At 44.5% G+C, this 26,296-nt stretch overlaps 1 protein-coding gene across 4 annotated transcripts in view; it reads left to right on the top strand.

The window, feature by feature from the left end:
* The window catches only part of MAP2K3 (mitogen-activated protein kinase kinase 3), a 470,125-nt gene that overhangs the window by 188,796 nt on the left and 255,033 nt on the right, over nt 1-26,296 (top strand). For 2 of the 4 annotated variants that reach the window (XM_078665237.1, XM_078665239.1), the window contains exon 2: nt 21,163-21,195. The exons of the other annotated variants lie outside the window; for them this stretch is intronic. In XM_078665237.1, coding sequence (XP_078521363.1) covers nt 21,163-21,195 — 33 coding nt within the window. The remainder of the gene's footprint in view (nt 1-21,162; nt 21,196-26,296) is intronic. 4 annotated transcript variants of the gene reach the window in all.

Below are 26,296 nucleotides of genomic sequence, written 5' to 3' on the forward strand. Positions count from 1 at the left end.
CAGAAACTTCAGAGTCTTCCAGGTGAAGTCAAAGATTAGTTTATTGGCTGCAACCAAGGTGACCGGGTCCTAGAAGTACGATACAAGTATATTCAGGAGACTGCACACTTTCATGAAGTTAGGCTTCTCTTCTTATACGTAATATTCAGCCTTGGGCAAAACATTCCTTGGATTCGTGGTATTTCATTTATGGTTACTGATTACAAAAGAAAAGCAGAGTCATGATGACATGTACATATTTCACGTCGTGCTGCTCATAACAAATCATCCGGCAAGGCCCAACATTTCATCAGATATCGCTGGACCCCTAATAAAAATGGTCACCTCCCCATCATAAAGCAAGTGAAGAAAAGGAGTGGAGAAAGATGTGAGCGAGATATGGCAGGTGTGCGCGCTGAAATGGTTTTATGGCTGGTTGGGCCTAGATGCTATCTTGCTCGGCCACTGGGAGGGAACTGACCTAACGAGTTCGGCCTGGGGCAATGGTTCTAACTTGTACTGGGGTCAGGGAGAAGTCGATTAAGGAGTATGTGTCCTTGTGGAATCAAATTCAACTGGATTAAGGCCTATGTAGAGGGCAACATGCAGCTAAGGGTTTAGAAGGTAAATGACGATTTCGAGGTGAAATCGTCACTCGAATATGCCGAAAATACATGTACTTGATGTACTCGTCATTCTCGGTCTTTTAATACCAAACATGTCCTATTTCGACGAAGTTTTTATTCTCGAGTCCAGTACTATTATATGAATCCAGATTTTTCAGAACCACAGACCCTCCTTTTGCCCTTACATAGGCAATTAATCTATCCTCATGTTAATCTGAGTCCAGATCTATATTCCTAAAGTCATTGAGATGTTGCTGCAACATCATTCTAGTGCTGAGCTCATGTCTTGACACAGGCTTCCTTACACATAATGTAACACAGAGGCCACGTATTGCAGGAGCACACTGTATGCATAGACAGAACAGGAAAAGAATGGCTAAGACCATCCCAATGACCATCAGAATTTTCCATCCCCAGGCAGATATCAGTCCCCAGAACCATCCCATTAATGACCAATCTCCTTTATCCACATGAATAGATTCGGAAATCTTATGTAGTTTGGAGATGGCCCCGTACACTGTTGGAGCATTATCTGGAATAAAAATGCAACAACTGGACTGGATCAATTTGCATACTCCACCTCGGTCCGCAAGTATTACATCCAAAGCGACCCGGTTCTGAAGGGTCATCAGTCGATCCGACTGGAGCTCAGCAGTCAGGTTACTAAGGGCACCAGCAGTTTCAATCACGGTGGATTCAACTACCCTTGTCAATTGCCTTATGTTTCTGCTGTTAGCCATGGCTCCCCAGAACGGCAGAACACCGATTGCAAAGTCACCAAATTCTTGACCTGCAGTGTCTTCTTTACTCAAAACACCTCTAACTACCCTTGTCCGATGGTAATCCGCCGCTGCTGTGTAGGTGGGAGGTAACAGGAATGAAACAAAACATGAGCCCGAGAAGTCAGGGGGCAACCATGTATAGGCTCTATCATGGCAGATGAAATAAGTACCCTTAGCGGCTAAAAAGGCAGGGGAAGTCTGAGATCCAAAAATGTACGTTTCTGTACAGACACTCTTCCCTAGCTGAGCTCTGGGATTCTTACCAATACCTTGCAGACACAGGTGACCTTGATGGGGTACGATCCAGATAGGGGACGATCTCTTGGCTTGCTGTTTCTCACTTAATGTAGTGCCATATCCGGTCACATTCCAACCTACATATGCAAGTATCTCATCATCCGGGGTATCTTCGTAAGAAGTTACTTCCTTGATCATGTCAACTATACCCTTGACTAGGGCGCTAGTCTTGAGGTTGTCTTTTACCGAGCGTAGGGTTTGGATTTCTCGTGCATATATGAACATTGTCCTATATGCCCATACTGACCCATTGCGACTAAATGGCAGGACCAAATAGGGGATACCTCTATCCGTGGTGTGGGGCATGAGACCACACACCCAACAGTTGGTTGTGTTCATTACAAGTTGGTGTTGGTGTAATAGCTGAACGAAGGAGTTATTAATGAACTCTAATCTCCTATTTGATTCGTGGCCAGGCAAAGGGTGGAAAGAATGAGAGGAAACAGTAGGGGGAGGTATGGGTGATGTAGTGGGCGTGAATGTCACATGAAAAGAGAATAAAACATAGCTTATCAAAAAGACCATTACGCTAAATAGCATAAAAATACACATTATTATAAAAATTCTCTTCCTTATTGTTTTCAAAAGTCTCTGCTTAAAGTTCATTTGTTTGGCAGGTCTCTCCACATCAGGAAACTCCATCCTCTCTAAGGTGCTGCCCGCGGCGGTAGGTTGTTTCTGCTAAAGGATGCTTCCGTCAGTCTAGGGTGGCTCCCTTGGACCAACTGGAACCAGCGACCTATCGTCGTCAGCTGCACCCAAAAGTCTTTAATCAACCGCGACCCTAGCAGCGGAACCCGGATGGCGGTTCGAAAAAACAAAAATAAGCAAGTTACCTAGATGGGAGAATCTGCACTTTCAAAAATAGGATTTGGGGAAAAAAAACTAATTTTTTATTAGTCCACAGGTTTTTTTCTCTCGGATCATAAAATAAATCACTTTTACTTTAGTCTGTTTGTCTTGGTCGCAAATTGTAGCGTCTTTTCCCGGGTACTGTCTGGTCCAGAAATAGTAGCTCATGTTCCACAGAGTTCAATTGTTCTGGTGGTGGCGCAATTTCTGAAAAAATGTTCCCACTTTCGCAATCAGGATTGGCTTCTTTCACACGTTCATCAGTTGTGCGCTCTGAGTCAGTGCCTCCTTTTCGGACCCATTGGTCATGTGGCAGAGGGAAGGGTACTTTCTTACAATGGATCCCGTGGACCCAATTGGCCTTCCCCTCCACCCTAACGGTCGACCTTGTAGATAGGAGGACGAGGTGAGGCCCGGTCCATCTGGGCTGGTCGTTTCTTGTCCTCTGGAAGTTGCGGACAAGCACCCAGGAACCGGGGTCAATGGAGTGACCCGGTGTCTCAGAGACCGGAGGTAAGGTGTTTTGGACCTGTTGATATAAAACACGCAATTTAGCCGTCAATTCATACAAATAGTCAAGCAAAATGGGGTGTTGCAGCTCGCTAAACTTCGTGGGCCTAGGCACTCCCCATATGTTGGCTGGCCGACCAAAGATTATTTCATAGGGGCTGAGTTTCATTCGCGAATGCACAGTCATTCTGGTGGATAGGAGTGCTAAGGGTAGAGCGTCAGGCCATTTAAGACCTGTGCTCGCTTGGATTTTGGCCAATTTAAGTTTAAGCGTGCCATTGTAACATTCCACTAATCCAGCTGATTGGGGGTGATTTGCAGCGTGGAACTTCTGCCTAATGCCTAGCCCTTCACACACTCTTTTCATCACACAACCCACAAATTCACTTCCGTTGTCCGACCAGACCATTCTAGGCATTCCGAACCTGGGGAAGAACTCTTTCACAAGGGCTTTCGCTGTGGACAAGGCAGTATTGTCCCTTAGGGGATAGGCTTCTACCCATCTTGAGAAGGCACAAACAACCACGAGCACATATTTTAAGTTGTTGCACCTCTCCATGTGTATGAAATCTAGCTGCAAAACCTCGAACGGATACGTAGGAGGTGCAAAATGACCAGCTGGAGTTGGGGTTCCCCTACGAGGATTGTGCTTCAGACATACCATGCAATTCTTGACAACATTCTCTGCACACTTGGGAATCCCTGAATTCTTCCACACTGGGGCCAACAACTCGCAAATCCCTTTCGCGCTGATATGGGCCATCCCATGAGCCATTGTAACCACTGCAGGCACATATGCATCGGGTAACAACCATTTCTGTTGCTTTGTCGATTCAATCCAACAACCATTTGCATCCATTCTCCCTGTACTTTCTCTCCACATGCTTAACTCTTTCTCCGTGGCCTCAGCTTGGATGGACTTCACACTTTCTATCGTGTCTTCACATATTCCAACATCACCAGTCCATCTTTCTGGGCTCGCAACATACATTCGGCTCATCATATTCTTTGCAGTTTCCTTAGCAGTTTCATCAGCAAATGCATTTCCACGACCAACATCATCAATCACTTTCTTGTGTGCACTACATTTCACGATCGCTACTTTCAGGGGCAACGTCAGTGATTCAAGAAGCTCATTCACCAACTGACCATGCTGAATCCTAGCTCCATGCGAAGTCAGGAACCCACGTTCTCTCCACAATCGTCCAAAACTATGAGCCACTCCAAAAGCATACTGACTGTCGGTATAGACAGTCACTTTCATTCCTTTGGATAACACACATGCTCTCGTCAGTGCCACGAGTTCAGCAGCTTGAGCTGAACCATGTGGTATTCGCGCAGTTTCAACGATTGTGTGCAAAGTTGTGACAGCATATGCTGTAGTCACGTTACCATTTGGGAGTTTAAAGCATGAACCATCCACCCATAATGTACCATCACTTTCAGCAAGAGGAGTGTCGAATAAATCAACTCTCCCTTTCGTCTCTTCCTCTGTTCTGAGGAAACAATCGTGCTGTTCTGAAGCATCCGATTCCTCAGCAATTGGTAACAATGTGGCTATGTTCAAGGTACTGCACCTTTTGATGTGCACATGGCTCGCTAGTAGCGTCAATTCATAACTGGACAGTCGAGCACTAGTTAAGTGCTGTGTCTTGGTCCTATTTAACAATGTGTCTACTGCGTGCGGGACCATCACGATTAGTGTATTATTCATTACTAGACCTGCAGACTGTCGAATAGAAACAGCTGCTGCTGCTGTGGCCCTTAGACAACTTGGCAATGCTCGTGCTACCGGATCCAAAGTTGACGAAAAATAAGCGCATGGCCGCTGTCTATCTCCGTATAACTGAGTCAGCACGGACAATGCACAGCCCTCTTTCTCGTGGACATATAATGTGAAAGGCTTACTGTAGTTGGGGTTACCTAACACAGGGGCCGAACATAATGCTGTGCGTAATTCGAGAAAACTTTTCTGACACTCATCAGACCAAGGAATGGGATTGGGTGTATTTGTACACGTTAGTGCCAATAAGGGTTTGGCTAATAACGAAAAATTTGGAATCCACTGTCTACAGTACGATGTAATGCCCAAGAAAGCGCGTACTTCTCTCTGCGTTCTTGGCACATTCAATTTAGCTATTGCCTGAATTCTTTCTGGGGTCAGTTTCCTTCCCTCCTTCGATAATAGATGACCTAAGTAGGTCACTTCTTGTCGACAATATTGAAGCTTGGAAAGTGACACCTTGTGATGTAGATCACATAGATGACGCAGTAATTGCAACGTGGCCATTTTACATATTTTCTCAGTATCCGCAGCTATGAGCAAATCGTCCACGTACTGTACGAGAGTGGAACCTTTGGGCAAAACCATTGCGTCAAGCTGACTTTTCAGAGCTTGGCTGTATATTGAGGGGCTTTCACAGTAGCCTTGAGGGGCGCGTTTAAAGCGGAAACTGCGACCACCTAAACTAAAGGAAAAAATATCCCTGCTTTCCTCCGCAATCGGGATACTGAAGAAAGCATTCTTCAGGTCAATCACCGAAAACCAGGATGCAGAGGCTGGAATCATAGTCAATAATGTTGTAATGTCGGGGACAACTGGGAATTGTGGCACCACTATCTTATTTACTTCTCTAAGATCAATCACAAATCTATACACAGGTGGCTGAGAAGGGTCAGTTCGTTTTAAAACAGGCAGAACAGGACTATTGCAAACATTGCCTCGTGTTTCTTCAATTACGTCTTTCTCAATCAACTCGTAAACAATCGCTAGCAAAGCTTTTTCACCCTCATTGGATATTCTGTATTGGGGAATTCGTGGCATTTTGACATTCGGTTTCAATGTTACAATATACGGTGGAATTTCTAAAAGACCTACATCATTCGGACCAGTAGCCCAAAGAATATCTGGAAGAAGTGCCAATTCTGCTGGAAGCGTATTTCTCGACAAATACATGGGAGAAACCACTTTCTTACCTAAAGTCAGTTGTACTCCTGAGGGAGAACAGTACAAAGTCGCATACAATCTTTTTAGCAAATCTAATCCTAGCAAATTTTCACCACAACCTGTTGTCAAAATAAGGGGTGCTTCCAATTCACGAGGACCAACAGAAAGAGATAAAGGGTCAGAAATCGGATTTCTAACCGGGGCGCCAGAAAAACCTACGGAAACGTTAATTTCGCCAGACAAAGGTGCGCCAGGGAGTTTGGAGTGCATAATAGAACTCTTTGTAGCACCAGTATCCAACAGAAAAGGTTCTGACACACCCGATGTAATCACCTCAACGTAAGGTCCACTCTGATCTACTGGAACTGAAACAACTCCCTCTCCTTGTCTAAGGCTGTCCTAGCAATCATTATTCTCCCACTGCTCATTTTCTGTGTAATACTCATCAACGTAGTATTGAGCTGTCCTGTCAGATACGTTATTTTGCTGGTCAAACCTGTTCATGGAGTTTTGTAGTGGAAGGGGACGTGCGTCCTGAGGGGCGTTTCCACGCCCTCTACCTCTAGGCGCTTGCTGACTACCACGACCTCTTACGCCAGAAATTCCATTCGCACGTTGTGGCAGGGCAGGACAGTCATATTTGTAATGACCCTCTTGTTTGCAGTATAAACACTGGTTGGGACCTACGCGGTTTTGATTGTAATCGAATCTCTGCAAGTTTCTCTGAGGCTGCTGAAAAGTGTTCTGGTAGTTATTCGGACCATTATTATTTTTATTACCACCACCACGTGGAGGATAGGCTTGCTGTAGCAAAACCTTCGTTTTGAGTTCTCTAGTTTTCTTCTCTACTTTATCTTTCTCATCCTTGTCTCTATTCTCGTAGTACTGTGCGGTAGCTAATATCTGGGCTAAAGATGAGACTGCCCAAGAACTTTCCGAATCTTTCAATTTTCTACACAAGTCTGGAAGTAAATTGTGCACAAATTTATCGACAAACAATCTCTGACCACCTTCTGTGGTCATATCTTGACCGCTGTGGTCAATGAATGTTTCTTCAAATCTGGTGAAGAAATCTGAAACAGTTTCTTCTTTCTTTTGCTTGCATGCAGATAACTTATCCCAATTTACGCGTATTGCAGGCATTATCGTTTTCATGTAATCTACTATTCTACCAGGTAGTTCCGCTATCAGAGGCTCAGGCTTGGCACCACCAACTTGTCGTGCATCTGCAGCAGTAATATTAGCCCACGTGTCACCTAATTCCTGGTCATGATCTACATGACGAATTTTTCCCCATAAGGGCTGTGGAACAACGTTCCCGAATAACATATCGATATCGGCCAAATTCATTATACATGACCCAGCAGTTTGCGACAATTCTTTATAGTACCCTGCAGGATTTTTACGCGGATCTGGTAGTGTTTGTTTGAGTGCTAAAACTTCAGCTCGCTTCCATGGAACATGTACCCATACGCGGTGAAAGTGGGGCAGGACCGGTGGGACAGCTGTCGCGTCACCCTCTCTCCATTGTGGGGGAACTTCTCTCATAGGGTATTGTCGTGCCTTTTTCCTACTAGATGCACTAGATTCCGATGGTGACCCAGAACTACTTCCCTTACTTCGATATGATAATAGTATTTCAACTGCTTTTTCCACATCGGGACCTACAATCATACCCTCTCCAAACTTAAATCGCACACGACACATCTCTAGCGGGATGCATTCTTGATCATTGTCTTCTAAATCCTCGCCAAGAAAGACACACATCTGTTCAAACACATATCTCTGGGTCGCTGCTTCCCATTGATGGAAAACTTCCATGACAGACTGTAAATCATATTTTGCAGTGTCCATGACCCATTTCCGAGCTAAACTATTCAGGGAATCTCTCTCTTGATAATCAGGCAGTTGACTTCGCAACTGTCTTCTACTTATGTTAGGGGTCGTAGCAGGCGACCCGAAAAGGGGTAAAAGAAGATTAGTAACAGTGCTTGCCATTTTTTGCCGAAGGGAAGGTGAAACGGAAGGACAAACAGATGAAAAAACGGGGTGAGATAAGGCAGGGGTAGAGATGGCAGAAGAGGTATCAGGAATAATAGATGTGGTACTAGGCAAAATCATAGAGGGGGCATTAGGACATGTAGAAAGTACAGTAGGCAAAATCGTAGAAAACATAGATGAAACAGAAGTGGTCGGTGGGCCTGGAGGAGGCTGCACCGAAGAAGTAGGAGCCAGCTGAAGAACAGCTGGTGGGTGCTGTGGAAGAGCCAGAGGCGCAGCTTGTGCAACTAAAGGTTGCGGGGGTGCTGTAGCATTCTGCGCATAGGGGGGTGGCGAAGTTAATAATTGCGACATTAATTGGTCTTTTTCACGCACTTTTGCTGTCCCTTGCTGAAGAGACGGCAAAACTGGATAACATTTATCTATTGCCATTTTACGTTGCCTGTGCAACTGCTCATTTATCTGCTCTTCCTCATTATCTTTAAACTGCACGGCAGCTTGCATTACTGAAAGTCCCCCTTCTCTCTTATTTTTCTTAGCTAATTTAATTTCTTTTTGTTTGGCTTCTTTGCGCCATAAGCGGAAAGAGTCAAACATCGCCGGCCGGGCTTTCTTTTTGAAGAGTTTAACTTCAAGGTTGTCTAAGATTTCAGAATCAAAGCTACCATATTGGGGCCATTTTAAAACACCATCTTTCCTAGTGTATTTAATCCATACCTCGTTGTAAACGATGGGGCCTACCCCATGTTTAACGTACAGCTCGTAAGTCGGAGTTCCAACTGGAGGAACCGGACATGAGTCCTCCAATCGGGAGTCCCTATTATTATTACCAAGACAAAACCAATTCCCGAGTCTAAGACTAGGCATCCTCGCTCTCTAGTCTAGTTCCAAAACTTCAAAGGATTTATCGATTACGATATTTCTCGTGAATACACGAGTCCTTCGGTTATGGTGCTTGCAAGTACCAATAAAAACCTTTATGTATCTCCAAGATACCACAAAGTAAGTCGAACTAAGGACTGGGAGACGCTCCACTTATACTTAACTGAAAAATATCGATGGCTTCACCAGAAGACTCGTCTCAGCGTTTCGCTCTACCGAAAATTTCAAGGGTCCAACATCAGGGCGATAGCCAGGGCAGCAGTCCTTGTAGCCGTCGGGAAGCGGGGAACCTCGCAGTAAAGACCTTCGGACCACGTCGACATGCAGGGGTCGATGAGGTGGTGGGCCCTCCTCCGGAATTTCCACACGAAGCTCCTCACGATCTTCAGTCTGATTGGTACCACTGGAATCGCCCCAAACGCTGGGCGCCAAATGAGGTACTGGGTTTTTAAGAACCGGCACAGAACCGGTAACCCAGCGGTGCCAGGGGATCAACACCCAGAGACCTCGGGTTCTCCTGAGTCAGACCGACAGAAACTTCAGAGTCTTCCAGGTGAAGTCAAAGATTAGTTTATTGGCTGCAACCAAGGTGACAGGGTCCTAGAAGTACGATACAAGTATATTCAGGAGACTGCACACTTTCATGAAGTTAGGCTTCTCTTCTTATACGTAATATTCAGCCTTGGGCAAAACATTCCTTGGATTCGTGGTATTTCATTTATGGTTACTGATTACAAAAGAAAAGCAGAGTCATGATGACATGTACATATTTCACGTCGTGCTGCTCATAACAAATCATCCGGCAAGGCCCAACATTTCATCAGATATCGCTGGACCCCTAATAAAAATGGTCACCTCCCCATCATAAAGCAAGTGAAGAAAAGGAGTGGAGAAAGATGTGAGCGAGATATGGCAGGTGTGCGCGCTGAAATGGTTTTATGGCTGGTTGGGCCTAGATGCTATCTTGCTCGGCCACTGGGAGGGAACTGACCTAACGAGTTCGGCCTGGGGCAATGGTTCTAACTTGTACTGGGGTCAGGGAGAAGTCGATTAAGGAGTATGTGTCCTTGTGGAATCAAATTCAACTGGATTAAGGCCTATGTAGAGGGCAACATGCAGCTAAGGGTTTAGAAGGTAAATGACGATTTCGAGGTGAAATCGTCACTCGAATATGCCGAAAATACATGTACTTGTCATTCTCGGTCTTTTAATACCAAATGTGTCCTATTTCGACGAAGTTTTTATTCTCGAGTCCAGTACTATTATATGAATCCAGATTTTTCAGAACCACAGAACCGAGATTAGCACAGTAACCCGATACATCCATCCCACTTGTTGACAGTATTGTAATTAATGCTCATTCATTCCCCGTCACCCTCTCCTGCAGAGGTGCGAGAAGGGGGTACCAGATGTTGAGTTCTTACGGCCCTAAGGAAAGATGTAAGTGTACTGTTTTAATATTTTGTGACCGGACAATAGTGTTTATTATTATGTATTTTTATTATTAATTATAATTTGTATATCGCACGAGCTAGATTCGAAGGCATCAGAGCGCGTTACGTAAAAAGAAATAGCATAACGTACCTTTACTACTAGCGTAGCTCTGCGTATGATGCTCGACACCTAGGGCCTCATTTACGAGGCCATTCGTCACTTTTACGCTGCCAGTGCGTCACTTTTTGTGACGCACCAGCAGCGTAAAAAATGTGCCTTGTTGCTCCATATTTACAAAGTGACCCATCTAGGTAGATGCGTCACTTTGTAAACCCCTGTGCTACATTATACCTGTGCCAGGTATAATGTATGCAGGGTGGGCGTTCTGACGCAAGAAAGGGTCATAGAAGTGACGCAATGAAATCTATGAGATTTCACTGTGCCACTTCTAGGACACAAATGCGTAAATTTCTTACGCCTGCCCCACAACAGACGTAAGACTGACGCAGGCCATGTGAAAGGATACATTGCTGGAGTTGCGTCACTTTTGTGAGACACTCCAGCAATGCGTCACTTTTGCTCCTACAGATACGTCAGAAATACTGACGTATTTGTAACTCCTTGCACCATGATGCATCATACTGTAAATATGACGCATCATTGGTGTTGCAAGGAGGGCGCACTGAGAAGTGACGCATCGCTGTTTTCACGCAGCAATGCGTCACTTTTCAGAAATGAGGACCTGTCTGGGGTCGGTTCCTGCTCCTTGTCAGGAACCCAAAAACCTGGGCATCTGGCTTGATGCGGAGCTAACATTTGCGCCCCAGATTAATCGCGTGGTAGGGGTATGCTTTGGTGTTCTGAAAGGCCTGCGGAAGACTCTTGAGCTGCTTCCCACGGAGGCCCGTAAGACGCTGGTGCATGCCTTGGTCACTGCAAGGTTGGATTATGGCAATCTTCTTTACCTGGGTGCCACGGGAAAGAGCCTTGATCGCCTTCAGGTGCTACAAAACGTAGCGGCTCGCTTGGTCCTGAGGCTACCCAAAAGATCGGCCTCCAAGACAGCACTGCAGGCACTCCACTGGCTCCCAGTGAGGAGCAGAATTGAGTTCCGGGCTCTATGCACGTGCCACCGGATAATAGGCTTTTCAAAAAACAAGGGAACCCAAAAAGTACCAAGGACCTTGGGCAATAGATTATTAAGGAAAACAGTGGTCCTTAGAATAAAGAATTTACTAACAATTCAAAATAGCATATAGACTCCAATCAGTACTATATCTGAGAGTTTTTCAGTACCCAGCCGGGCCTGAATTTTTATTCAAGTATAAAATTAAATACAGCGACCAAAAGGTCTGATTAGAAGTTGATAGGGTACAAGCCTGCACCTATCCAAAGCACACTCGAACAAAGTTCGGAGGTAGGAAAATAGGAAAAGAAAAAGCAAAGATCAAGAAATTCAGGCAAAAAGAACGTGGGAGCCAATTGTCCCTTGCATCATTAATACAGTTCCAAAGCAAGTTAAGACAAACAATAACTGCAACAGAAATAACATAATAGACAAGTTACAGAATTGTAAAAAGTGTCGACGGCGTTTCGATCCCCTGGCTCCTATTGAACTGGGATCATCATCAGGACTTTCTAATTTTTTGCCTGTAAGAACTTTTGTCATAAGCCTGTTTACAGTAGAAAAAGTGGGAGGAAAAAAGAAAGATTCTTTTTATATATAAGGCACTTATGTCAGGAACTTATTACATTCAGACAACTGTATTTCTTCCTACTCATGCCATAGTTTTCAGCCAACAGGACAGACCATTCATGATGGCAACCCGTGGCAAGTGTGTTTTCGCCTCATGCACTCATGGTGTGTGTCCACAGATTTCCATATCGCCGCAATCAAACAAGGGGGTAAGGGTGAAGCTATCACAAGATCGCGTCAGTGAGATTGAAGTGATGGTGTCAGTTTATAGATCAAGAAATACTACCGCGTGTGCATGCAGGCCGTGAGGCATTCGTGGAGGGATCGGGCTAAGACTGGCGTGTGTCACACGATGTGTCTAAGTGATTTTTGTGATACACTCTTGTGCGGGTGCAGGACCAACCTTTCAGAGCCTAAATTACTCTGTTGCAGCAAGTCAGAATCTTGGGAGTATACGATATCTAAGGATTGAAAAAACGGGTCAGTTCCGAAATGAGCCGTTTCCGGCGTGCCGGGCAGTGTGTTTATAGTTCCTTAAAATTACCTCGGTTTCTACTTGGTGGACATAATGTCACCAGTCTTTTAATATCCTTCCATGCCGCAATTGTATGGATAAGTTCCGGTCTCACGGGGGCAGAGTTTCAAATTGGCACTCTCTGTGAAAAAAGGGTTTAGCTAGTGGTTACTTAAATAAATGGCATGCTGCGAGCGAGGCATGGGGAGCATGATTACGCTCTTACCTTTCTGGTGCAGACGATGCTGCCTAGCTCTAGAGTCGAGCAGGATTCACCCGGCGTGCTCAATGGCAGTGAGCCGACTTCACAGTGGTCCGGAAGTGAGGTACTAGCCGGTGTGAGGTGTTTAAGTGAACAGAGTAAGGGCACGTAATTCTATGGCGGCCATCTTGGAACGGTGTTCAGTATATACAGATATGGGCTGTCGGAGTGCCTAAGGGCCCGCCATCATGCATTTTTAGTGACTTTAGATTCAGTATCCATGAATTCACATTTGCAATTGCGTCATATTATTTCACCATCATTAACCACAGTTTAAAACTTTCTGAATGGTACTAATTTGAAGGACGGTGTCAAAACTACCTGAGATCTTTAGTATTGTAAGCAGTGCTAAGTATTATTATAAAGCATCATGATAATAATATTTCAAAGCATCCTGATAGTGATTTTGCATCATTCACTGATTCAATATTCGTGCATTTATGATCCTGTATTCGCAAAAAGTTTTTGAAAAAACCCAAATTGTCCAAGCCTTTTTAGAGCAATCCAGCCCAGTCCTCAGTGCGATTCAGGCCGTTCCGTATCGTGTCCAAGAGGATGATGCATTTAAGTTCCTCCTGGTTTAGAAGTTGGCTCATGTTACCTCCTCTCGCCGGTAACTTCAATGACTTTAGTACAGTCCAGCGGAATTCGTCTTCCTTGTGCTTGGCGTTATCAAAATGTTCCACAAGTGGGGCATTGGGAGTTTGGCAGCGGATGCGGCTCCTGTGCTGGCAAATCCTTGTTTTTACCTTCTGCGAAGTTTGGCCAACATACATTTTGTTACATGGACATTGAATCATGTATATAACATTACAGGTGTTACAGTTTGACAGAGAAGAGCTAGTGAAAGTGATATTGTTAAATACTCTTGTCTTTCCTTCAATAATAGGCGGCAAGGCACCAAAGCCATTACAGAACCTCATTACTCCCTACGAGCCTGCCCGAGCCTTGAGATCTTCGGGCTCGGGGTTACTAAAAATTCCTAAAGTAAAAAAGGCACGTATGGGGGGGAAGGTCCTTCCGGTTTCTAGCAACGAGACGCTGGAACAGGCTCCCGCTAGAACTCCGCCTTGAATCATCAGAGTCCAGATTTAGGGGGAAACTAAAAACTCATCTGTTTATCTAGTAGTCTAGCTCCGTTTTTGTTTTGTTGTGACCCTATCACTCCCACTCATCATAGCGCGGGGACACGCCGGTGTGCGTAACCAGGCGCTTTATAAACCTCCCTATTATTATTATTATTATTCGATTCAAGAGCACGCCTAAAATAGAGATGAAAAGAGTCGGTAAGTGTGATTTAGTTTGTTCGGTTAATAAAACTGTCACTCACAACCTTGAGTCTTCAGATTTATAATAACCTTTTCTTGCAAGAAGGGAAGTAGATTTCTAGAAAAAATGCATACCCCTGCGCTGGTCTGCGGGCTAAGAGATGGGCCTGGTGTGCAGTGTGCTCCCCTATAATTATTAACTACTTTTCTTTATGCGTTAAAGCCATCTGTCGAACATTGAAGAGAAAATTGGTGATGCTGCAGTGACCTCTAGTGTTGGGAAGGCAGGTGGCAAGGGATAATGTCCTAGCTGTGCTGAATTGTGGAGACATTAAAAATGTAGTGTAGGAGTACTGTAAAACAGTTTTGGATGGACTCAAAAACTTTTTCTTCACCTTAAATTTTATTAATTTAATGCGAGTGTCCCATAATCTTCGTTTTCTTAACTTTTATAATGGTCATTGCTTCTTTTACAAACCACAGAGATTGGTCTTCAAGCATCAACGTGCTTAAATACCCTATGTTTTTGCTTTGGGACACTTATGGTATGAAACTTTGTAGTTTGGACACTAAGCAGAGTCCGAAGTCAGTTCCCGGCTACAATTGTAAGGGACAAAAATGCTTTGATAGCTAAAGCAATGCTAACTATTGAAAAAAAATTGATGGCAAATAGCTAATGTGTAAATTAATCAAAGTAAATACAAAGTAACCAAAGACATTAATGGTCATTTAGGTGCATCCTTCTGTTGCCATGGGAAAAATGATGTGCTGATTTGGTTCCTTTTGGAAACGGGGTATAAAGGATAGTTTCCTGTTTGGTATTTTTTGTGACTCACGATAGTCCAATTTGGTTGATGTGTGCATTTTTTATCCGCTCCTCAGATGTGGAAAACGTTCCTTTGCAGGGCAGACGGCGTGTAAGAAAGCGTTGTGTTCTGGAAAATTGATGCCTATGCCAAGCCATGTGGTCTGACTCCCTACCTCGGTGGCCACCCTCATATCATTTTGCTTCAACAGTTTGCTTGTTTTAATATCCCTTGCCAACTGCCAGTGACTAGATTGCCAGTGAAGGTGAGGTGCTCATCCTTCATGCAGACTAGTCACCGCTTTATTGCGACCATCCTATAACCGTGATATAGATCTTATATCCTCTAATTTTAACTTGCCCTTGCCTAACATGTGTCCATATGTTGGGAGCCAGCAGTACATATTTTGATTGTGCAGAAGTGGTCTTCCACAAAAAAGTGCCTTCCCTCCATACAGCTTTGATTATTTATCGAGCTGCCGGAGCGTGAACGTTCAGGGGCACACACACACACACATGATATTAAAATGCTATTCAAGTGTCTTAGTTAACTAGATCATTTATGGTGATTTTCTCTGGCACCAGCACAGACGGGAGGATGGCAGTCATTAACTTACATGGCTGTTTAGATCTGGCTTGACAGTGCAACTGTCACTTGACCATATGTGTTCAACAAAAAAGCTTTCATGTGACCAACACAAAAGAGATTTCAAAGTTCTACTAAGAGGGGCTTCGGCACCACCTAGATTGCATGCATGGCACTTTTTGGCTTGTGTCAAAGTTTATGCTCGATTCACCACGACTGCGTTGTCATGGTGCAAAGTCCATGAAAAAGGCTATGATCTCTTTCTTATTAACTATTATGACAAAGTCGGTAGAGCTGATCTACATATTGTGAAAAGCATGCGGTAAAGACAATAGACTTATAATGATGGATTGTTATAACTCAGTTCAAAAGCCTGTAGGCAAGTACTTTATTACATTGATTTTCACAGGTTCCTGGAGTAGGGAAGAGGTCTGGTGCTAGTGATCTACCTGAACAAATTATGGGAACTAAAGATATGCACTACTATAATCTGATTTAAACTTTCTTAGGAGGAATAATGTTTTGCTTTGCTAACTGACATTTTGTATACATTTGTACTTCTATTACTGTATGCTGGATGACAGCCTCTGGAAAGCTTACACTTAGTACAGTAGGCTTAAGTTGGTTATGATGACAAGCTAATGATCAAGACTGTATGCCTAATTGTTTATTATGAAACGTTCCAATAAAGGCAGTTGGTCTGACCTTTTGTGAAAAGTATATGTTAAAGTCAATAGGCTCTTAAGAGTGGATTGTTATTACTCTGAATTAAAGGCTACAGGTAGTTTTATTTTTTTACATGGAATCTCACAGATTTGCCATGGCAGGCAATCATTTTGGTTCAGTTTACCCCCTTTGGTAATCCGTGGCATAGAGCATTTGTACTGTCATAATCTGTCTTAAGCCCTTTTAGGAGAGAGTATTTTGCTTAGCCAACTGTAATTTTGTATAGTATATCATTTTATGACTGTATGCTGGATGGTTGCCTTGTCGAAAAGCTTATGCCCAGTACAGGTGGCCACTGTTGTGGTGAAAATTCAATAATACCAGTTACAGGCTTGATTGATTCTCAAGGAAATACTGTTTCTGTTGCCATAAGCCTGATCTGTTTATTATGAGAATTTATGATAAACTCATTGTGCTCGACATATTGATTGCAGAAAAACATAAGTTCATATTAACCGATATTGAAGGGTGGATTGATATTTCTCTGTATTAGAGCTTATAGATAGGTATTTGTAATACAAAATGTCAAATTACCTTAGTAGATAATGATTTTGGTGTTTGTTATTGCCTCTGACAAACCCTAGGGGGAGAAGATTTGAACAATGATAATTCTTTCTATAATGTCTTAGTAGGTGTATGCGAGGATCTTGGAATAAAAAAATCATTTAATAAGACTGCCATATATGTAAATATGTATCCGGTTAGATAGTCTGGGGTAATGACTTCGCCTGCATCCGTCATTGACTCTCTTACCCTGCGAATGATGGCATTAGCTGATTATGTGTATATGTCTACCTGAAAAGAAGTGTGCTTCATTATCAGGACTGGTTGGCCAGTCCTTTTAGTTTTGAATTTTCTCCTTTTATAGTTTCCCTTTCATTTTTTCCTTCTTTTAATGAGGACACAACAGCTCTCCAGACAGTGCTAATGGATTACTTGTTTCCCGCTCATTTCATTTGCAGTGTGGTACATTCCACATAGCACTTCTCTAAACCAGGAGATAATTGTGAGAAGTTGGCCTGGTATATGCTGACCACTAATTAAAGTGGGCACCTTGTACCAGTCCAAACAACGCTTATTGATGATTAGGATAAAGACAACCATTATTGAAAGCTTTCCTAGTGGTAGCTATGGAGAGCAGCCTTCAGGCTAAGTCTCGAAGGAATATAAAGCAGCTTGGTTTACCAGATTATAACCTCCTGAATGACCAAATTAAAGGAGAACTACAGAAGGTATATATAAAATATATGTATTTATTGCTAAGCACTCTACTAATTTCTTTATGATATTAGAGAGCAAGGTACACAATATTAAAGCACTAGAACATCCGTAAATAGCACAATACACAGTGGGCCCCAGGAGAGACAAAACCATATATTAAGAAAGTGGTATAGCAACCCCGACTTGACTAGACACGTAGAATTGCTGGGACCCCAAGGAACCACCCAAGGCAGTGACACAGGGGACACGGACAGTGTGAGAACACTGCAGCGAGTTCCGTACAATCCTATGGGAAAGTCGCTGTTGGAATTTTAAAGATTAAGGACACTTAGGAGAGGACTTTGAGCAAACCCTTTCAAATTTAGAAGGTTCTAAGGTCAGCACCCATGTGAGCACCGGAGTACTCGTGTTACCTAACCCAGGGAAGCCGGGTGCATAGGTCTCAAATGGTGTCGGGAATCTTTGTTGTTTTCAATGGTGTGATGCTACAAAGTGCTGCTGCTGTGAAGACGAAAAGTGTATGGTGTGATCTAAGCCTGGATCAGAGCTGAGAAGAACCGGAAAGCAGAGGGGACAGACTCTGGGTCACTTGCCAGTGACCAGGGGCTTGGTAGACGAATGCCCACTGATGTCAGGTGCTTCAGGTGCGAAGAGGTGAAGCTTGACTCTGCAGCCAAGGGGACCAGGAGACGTCGACGACGACCAGAGTCCGCAGGCGAGCTGTCCCAGGAAGGATGTTGAGTGCTGGGGGGGGGGGTCGGTGTCCGGATTGGAGACCAACAAGCCTTGGCAACTGCAACCCACGCGGTCAGAGAAAAGATGCTTCGGTGTAGACTAGCAAGGTTCTGGGGACTCCCAAAGCTATGGAGAGTCAGGGCACATCTTAAGCAACCAGGAAAGCCCACGGAAAGTTAAAGTTCCGTGGGACATGGAACACCCTCCCCGCCCACATGCGTCTGACCTGGAACCTGCTGACCTTCAGGAGACTACTCAAGACCTGGCTGTTTGGCCAGTACCTGCTCCACCCCCTCCCCCCTCCCGCAACTTGAGACCCTCACGGGTGAGTAGCGTGCCCTACAAATGTATGATTGATTGATTGATTTTCAGGGACTCACATGTCGACGGACCAGGGTCCGCGAAGGGCCCTCGAGAGGAATCACAAAATACCAGCCCACGGAACACTCGTGGAGTGTTGGCCAGTAATCTTCGGTGGACACTGCTCGGGGCTTGGACTACAAGTAGCGCAAAGCACAGCCTCAGAGATTGCCAAAAGGCATATGCTGCTGCAAGTGTGCACGGTGTCCTGGGGTTAGGGTAGCACGGTCCCCACGAGGGTTATGGGTCTCAGGTTTGCTGAGAGCACTGGTTGGCCTCGGGGAAGCTTAGGAACCCACCTCCTGTGTTGCAAAATCTTCGGAGTCCATCAGGAGCTGCGTAGATGCAAACCGGTCAGATGCGTTGAGGTGCCTGCCATGCAGGGAGTAACTCCTTTACTCCAAGGGAGATTCTTCAGTTGTCCAGCAAAGCGTAGATCGTCAAAGGATACTTGGTTTCTGTAGCAGAGTTTTGTCTAGGTAAAATCTAAGGTCCTGTAGTCAGGGGTTCCTTCTTTATACCCAATGAAGGGGTGGAGCAAACTCTGGGGACCCACCTATGGGAAGGTCAAGACAGAGGGGGGGCTACACTCATATCCTTTGTCCAGTTTCGCGCCAAAGGATAGCTCCTGCAACCGGTTTGAGCTGGACTATGCACAGGGACACCAAATGTGCCCCTAGTGTAGACATCAAAGCTCTCTTGGAGTGCACCCACCCAGCCCCAATACACTAAAGCCAGTCTGGGAGGTCGTTACACCTCCTTGTAACAGGAAACCTATTGTCCAGCCTCCCGTCCCGGAGTTTCGTCCAGCAGCAGAAGGGCAGACGCGTGTCTGTGGCTGGCAGCATCCATCGTGTGATGCCAGGGCGAGAAAGCTGGTACCGGGTGTACCGGTGCTGTCATACTTCTCCCTCTAGGAGGGTGGAATAATACCTCCCACACCAGTTACTGGTGTGGAGGTATGATCCCAAGGTGTTTCGACACCAAACACAACATGTTTCCCTGCAGCCGTTTTAAAGTTAGCATTACAGCGAGGTTATAATGCACTTAAGAGTAAATGGTTGGCTGCATCACAAACAACCCCGGAATAGAGGAAGCAGCTAGGCTGGGGTCCTGGATAGGAGGATCCCAGCCAGACTAAGTCGAAAACAGTGAAACATCAGCAAAAAGTGGGGGTAACTATAAGAAGCAGGTCCTACTCTCCTGCAATAATTATGGAATGCTGTATGCCCATAATGTATCATTGTTTTACTACTCCAAGATAGCTAGCACATTGGTTCTAAATGTGGCCTCCAAGCTTGAACTTTTAAACAGTAATAGACGATTTACAATACCCTTGCAAGATGAACACCTGCTGTTATGTTTAGTTTTGTTATTGCAAACATCTGTCCTCCTTAGTTGGAAGGCAGTTTTTTTTCTTATCTACTTGCATTATTTTAATTTATCTTGCTTTTGTTGTCGAGTGTGTTTGTGTGTGTTTTTACTGTGGTCGTTTCAGAGAGTGAATGGAAGGATAAGTCAGTGAATGATAAATGCGTGCATGAGTACAAAGATGAATGACCGAGCGCATATAAGATGACCTATTGAGTGTCTCCACCCACCAGTGACAGCAAAGGCAATTTCATTCATAAACCTGACCTATTGGCATTGTCAGTGATTGTTTCAAATTCTGTATAACTTCTTGAATGAATGCTTTTCTCTGGATTAGTTCGGACACCTTCCAAACACCAGTGGTTATAGCCAGTATAATCAAAACATTTACTCTTGCGCGAGCACAAGGAAAATATAAATATTGGAATTATAATTTCATATCTGGTCCAAAGCGAGAAACACAAGTCTGGTTAATGAAAATACTTAAGTTGCGCTTAAGCATAACTTTGACTTAAATCTTGCATGGGTACAATGATTGAGAACTTGTTTGTAGAGCAAGACCCACCAGGCACCATGTGCTTGCTCGGTGGTGGTAGTCCATGGCTACTTGTACTTTTAAACTTTTTATATACGTATATGGTACACCACCTGGTAATAGAACATAATATTACATACACTGTTATATAGTAGGCCCAATGTGGGAGAGGCTAGGATTGTACCCTTCAGCTGTACCAACCTGGGTGCCTTTGGCATAAAAGGAGAGCATGCTGGAAACACTTCAGCAAATAACTATGAAGGACTGGCATCGGACTGACGGACAACAAAAAGTGCTCCAAAGTGGCAAATCAGTGTCATGGGGCGTGCATCCTGATGGGTATTGCATGCATTTCTCAGTGGCAAAGTTTAGCACCCTGGCTACTTGTGCATGTGTTGCAGGCATGTTGTACAGACGGGCATGTGTCTTGTAAAGGCTCCCTGAATGGAGGCACCTGAATTCCCATGTCACATTTCCTATAAATTTGCCCCTGAGCGCAAGTGGATTTTGCTTTTTGCTTGAGATAGGCCACCTAATCTTTGATGTGCTATAGCTCTTGGAAAGCAGCAGACATGCACCCTGTCTGACGGCACGTATTTGTCCTCAGTAGCTCAAATGTTGCATGAAGCACAGATTACTAGACCGTAACCCATGTATCCTTCAGTGACATCCCTAGCTAGTAATACAAGACCCAAGTGTATACGTAAAATGATTTTGTTTAAATACAGTTACTCATGTCAAATGTTTTTATTCTTCCCCTTCCATGCCTGCAGAGCCCAGTGGATCCATGGAGTCACGTAAACCAAGTAAGAAAGAATCAAGTAAAGAGGCTTCAAACTGTTGTATAAATATTGGAATCTGTTGCCATCGTGAATTCAGGGAGATAGTTTTTGTGTAGAGTTAACGAGCAGGTAATCACTGGCTGTATGTCCCGCTGCAGGGTAGGATTCTAGTGCATGTTTCATCTCTTGGACTGCCTGGAGTTGACGTCTATCCCAGAGGTTGTCATTTCGTAAATTTTACAAATGCCGGGTTGTCTTTTGGGCTACTTTATTGCAGCATGAAGTGATGATGTCCATCTCTTGGAGTAATTTCGAAAGTCAGTGGCAATATTTATTTAGGGCTTCTGAAATCAGTATCCGTGCTATCTGCCTGTCTTTTTGGTTCCAGCAGCCAATGCCTGTGCCCTTCTGTAGTCCGTGTCTGCCCTATACGTCTCTTGAGTTGTTTTAAATAGGCAGTTCCTATGTCTCTTCTGGGATCCTGGAGTTACTTTATGTGCTAGCTGCCTCATGTAGTGTTTTTAGGTCGAGCAGACCTAAAAAGCATGCGAAGCATGCTTTGTCTGCGAAGACAATTGCTGGCGTGTCTGGGGGACTGTGAGACAGCGATCGGCCACGAGCCTCCCTGTCTGAGATTCCTTCTCGAGGGCGCGCACGTCGCCGTGCACATCCTCTGCCTGGCATTCACTCTCAATCACACACACATACACCCACGCAGGCACAATGCATACACACACGAAAACGGGCAGACAGACACTCGCCTACACACCACCTCCCCCACCAACCAGTCATCGTGCTATTTTAACACGCACACACATGCATACATACACACGCATACACACACGTGCGCACACACGCGCACACATCCCCCTCACACCCCACTCACCAGGTTCTTCTTGCCTGTCCCTCGGCAGTCAGCGGGTCATTCCGGGTAACAGGCGGGGGCCGCGGGGCTCACCACGAGCACGGGAACCCCGCTAGCTAACATGGAAATCCTCCAGCGGCCACAGGAGCGCCTGCTTCCTGTTTTTGTCCGTCCCCGCCCCAACTAAAGCTTGCCTGACTTCCTGTTGAAGCCGGGCTGCGGCGGTGAGTTTGCTTGTTTAAATTCTTGTTTGTTGCTGCGTCCATGTAAACCCATAACACACAGGAGCATATATACAGAAAAGCGTAACTCGCTTTGTTTAGTTTTGCACGCCACGGCGTGGTCTCTGTCGGGCGGCAGAGTCACACCTGGCCCCTTTTTACTGCAGGATTAGAAACGAAAATGAACGTGCGGTGCTGTGTTTTCCTGTAAATTGTAAGTTTTTTTACTACTGTGTGTTTTTTATTCAGCCACGTCCTTACGTCGCTAGTGATTGCTTCATGTGTTGTTTTTTTTTATTTTTTATTTTTACTTTGTACCTACACAGTTCACCAGATGTGATGCTTTTACAAAACGATATTTGACATTGTAAATGCCATCGAGGGCTCTCAGCAGATCTCCGAGGCATTCCCCCCGACTAAGACGCCACCTTCCCCCATGCTCCTTAAAGCACTGTTTGCTTTACCCCTCCCGCTTCCCCTTAAAAGTCCTCCCCCCACTTAGCACACACACAACCTTCCCCTTAATGAGGCGGCAACGCCTCTTCAGTACTCATTCCTCCTCCGCTGCATTTGATGCTCTGGCCGACCACCTCCCTCCACCCCGGGGTTTTCCCTGCTCCGCCAGGGCACAAATCCGCCTGCACTATGTAAGTAACATTAAGCACATTCAAATGTTACATAAGTAAGGCGAATATGCCTTTTGTCCAAAATTGCACCTCAAAGTTCTCGCTTTGCATGTTTGTTTACGGCTTTGTATTTTTGTTTATTTTGGGGCCGCTACCTCGTGAGAACATTTCAAAAGTGACATGCATTTAAAAATGGAATTTGAAATAATTTCCAGAGGTGTGTGTTGACTGGAATTGAAATGTTTCCCATTTTTTTCACCATTCATATATAGATTGGGGGTAAAAGATTTCACCATGGGTTGGGCGTCAGTTCAGAAGTTGGCATCTCTGTTCGTAGCCAAATCCTTCCGCCCACTCTTCCTTTCAAGTTTTATAAGGTATGGGACAGGTCCAGATTCTGCATACTTAATAATTAGTCGCTACTGCAGCATGTTCTGTTGTGTGCCAATCAGCCTTCAGCACATCTTATTGCACTTCATATATTTATTTCTCAAGAGCCATTTTTTCATAGTGCACTGCACCATCAGTACTAGGGATATTTAAAAAAAGGATATAACCTAACGGCCACAGTTGCCGACTTGGGAGTTGAGGAGTCAGGTTCGAGGCTTCGTGTCGGCTCAACATCCTGTGACTCTGGGCAAATCACTTAATCTCCCTGTGTCTACCAAAAAAAAGCATTTGCAATGCAATAGGTCTCGCATTTTAGAAACTTTGAACTTTGGTATAGTAAATGACAATGCCTTTTATTATTGCAGGTTTTTCGAACACAAATAAAAGGCATTGTCATTTACAATGCCAATAGCTCAAAATATCACAATTGCGAGACCTATTGCATTGCAAATGCTTGTTCTTATTTTACAATCTGAAAGTTTTTTGGTTTTTGTAGTCTGTGTCTGCACTTTCTGTCTCTTGGATTCTTTTTCTTTTTAAAAACATTTTTTTTACGATCCAATACCTTTTGGGCTTCTGTAGTCAAATTCTTGCTAGGTGTCTCTTGGCTTGTTCTTGAAAACCCGCACCTATATTTGCTTTTAGTTTCTGGAAGCAGTGTCTGGTGTTTATTGCGTCGTCGTTGAGGAGCCGCTGCCTATGTCTATTGTGGGTGAATGTCTGTGCTAAATGTCTTTTTTGTTTTGCCTCTGGCAGCATGGGTGCATCTAGGTAGTGTCTGTGCTATCAGCCTGTTCGTGTTATTTTTAACCGTCATTGTTTCTTGTTTCTGAAGTTGGTGTCCAACATCTGTTTCTTGGGTTTCATTTCTGTGGCTTGCACCTGTGGAAGCTTTTTGTTTTGTATTTTTTTCTGTTGGCAAAATCGATGTGCAGGTAATTGCGTAAAGATAGAGTATTTAGGAACTCAAAGTTACTCTACCTGTTTAATAGCTAGAACTGTAGGCAGGCAGACAGAACATGGCTTACACGTGTATGCTCATCTGGCAAAATGTGCTTCTTCTACAGTCTTTAGTCTGCATAGTCGAACAACCAAAATATTAATTATCTGAAATCAATCTCTCCCTCGACCGCTCAATACAGGCCGAGAGTGGGTTACCTCCTTTCGTTTTACCTCCACCTCAATATGAGAACTAGACTTCTGGATTTATGGAGTACCCTGTGGCCTCTAGAAAAGTGAGTCCACACTCACTCTGAGGTGTGGCTAGTTTCTCATGCTGTCCAAGTAGAAGACCTCAATCCTTGTGTTTGCTAACCATTTGCATTTGGGAGTCAGCCTATCCCACAACAGTCAAGCTTGCAGAAGTAAAGAAGAAAGGCAGATTGTGAAGTCTACATCAAATGTTTTATCTCGGCATAAGTACATTGAGTTTATCAGCTGGTGGTACGGTTTACACTGTATTCTGAAGGTCTAACCCCACCTCACCTCCTTGAGTAAGCCTTGGACTGCTCTGTCTCGTTACCCTGAGAGAGTCAAGTGCTGGAGAGGAGTACTTGGTTATCCAGTTTTGGGTCCCTTAGTACTGAGGCCCCAGGACACCAGTGAGGGAACACTCCAGTTGATGCGATTGGAGCGCAGTTACCCCTGAGTGCCCTGGCGCCCAGGAAGCCGGGTCTTTGGATCAAGCAGCCAATGCCTGTGCCCTTCTGTAGTCCGTGTCTGCCCTATATGTCTCTTGAGTTGTTTTAAATAGGCAGTTCCCATGTCTCTTCTGGGATCCTGGAGTTACTTTATGTGCTAGCTGTCCCCCCCCCCCCCCCCCCCCCCCCCAAAAAAAAAAGATAACGCAACAGGACATCTCTTCTACATCACTGATAAAGCAAACTGGATTACATGCATCTGTGATTGTTTCACGTATTTAAGAGGGGTCTGTGTTTCATTGACTACTTATGTTAAAGTGACTCTGCCTATAAATTGCTAATTTATGACAATACCTGCATGACCACATGCTGTGGTAAAGACAATCTAGGCACAATCCCTACCCCGGCACAAGCCCTCTGTGTGAACACACTGGAACAGCCCTTGTGCAAAGTCCTCCCCTGCACAAGCGTGTTTGGACACAGACCACGGCTGCACACCTGCATCCCCTCTTCCGTGCATGTACTGGACTTGCAGAGCAGCTGCTTCTGTACAGGGTTCCCCTGTATAGGGTGTCTCCATAAGATCAAAAAAGTAGTTGTTGGAAGCAATATATATACAAAACATATTTGTACATGTAGCCTGTACGGACAGGCAGTATTTGTATGTTAGCAGGGGTAGGGTGACATATGTTATTTCTTATTTGTTTGGCTTATATCATAGTGTGAATTTTGTTTTGAAACCTAACGTATTGCACGCTTTGCAGTATCCCTGGCTTAAGAGGCTTATGGCTCAAAAGTAACTTTCCTGGGCAGGGGGAAATGCATTTGGGTTAAACTGTATAAGTTGGAAATCAACACGCCTGCCACCGCGCTTCACTGCTATCGTGTTTTGTATAGCGCTTAGATCTGAAATTTGCAATAAGCACTATACAGGTAAAGAGTAAATTGCCAAAGAACGCAATTTACATGGTTAACACCAGAGCCTAAATTATGTATAAAAACATAACCTATTGTAACTGACACCGGGCCTCCCTTCCTCCTTTGATGAGCATGGCTTACGACTCCACTCCGTGCTCTGGCATTCCATTGTAGCAGAGCTCTGCCCTCCAGGCACAGCTGTGTAACCCCAGGGGCTCTTTATCACCTCTTCAAAGCAGCCTTGGTGCACTTGTTAGAAGTGTGAAAGTGATATGTTAAACTGCGTCTGTATAGTGCAGCGCTCACCGATCCCAGGGTCGCCGGGTGCTAGTGGTGTCTGTAGAAGTGTTTACAGAGGAGGGGGTTACACATGGGGTAGATTGTGCACATGCGTGTAACAAGTGTACAGAGAGGCACATATAAAGTCACAAACATTTAAATTGTCTCCTCTTTTATGGAAGCTTG

Source organism: Lissotriton helveticus, chromosome 10, assembly GCF_964261635.1.
Source record: "Lissotriton helveticus chromosome 10, aLisHel1.1, whole genome shotgun sequence".
NCBI lineage: Eukaryota > Metazoa > Chordata > Amphibia > Caudata > Salamandridae > Lissotriton > Lissotriton helveticus.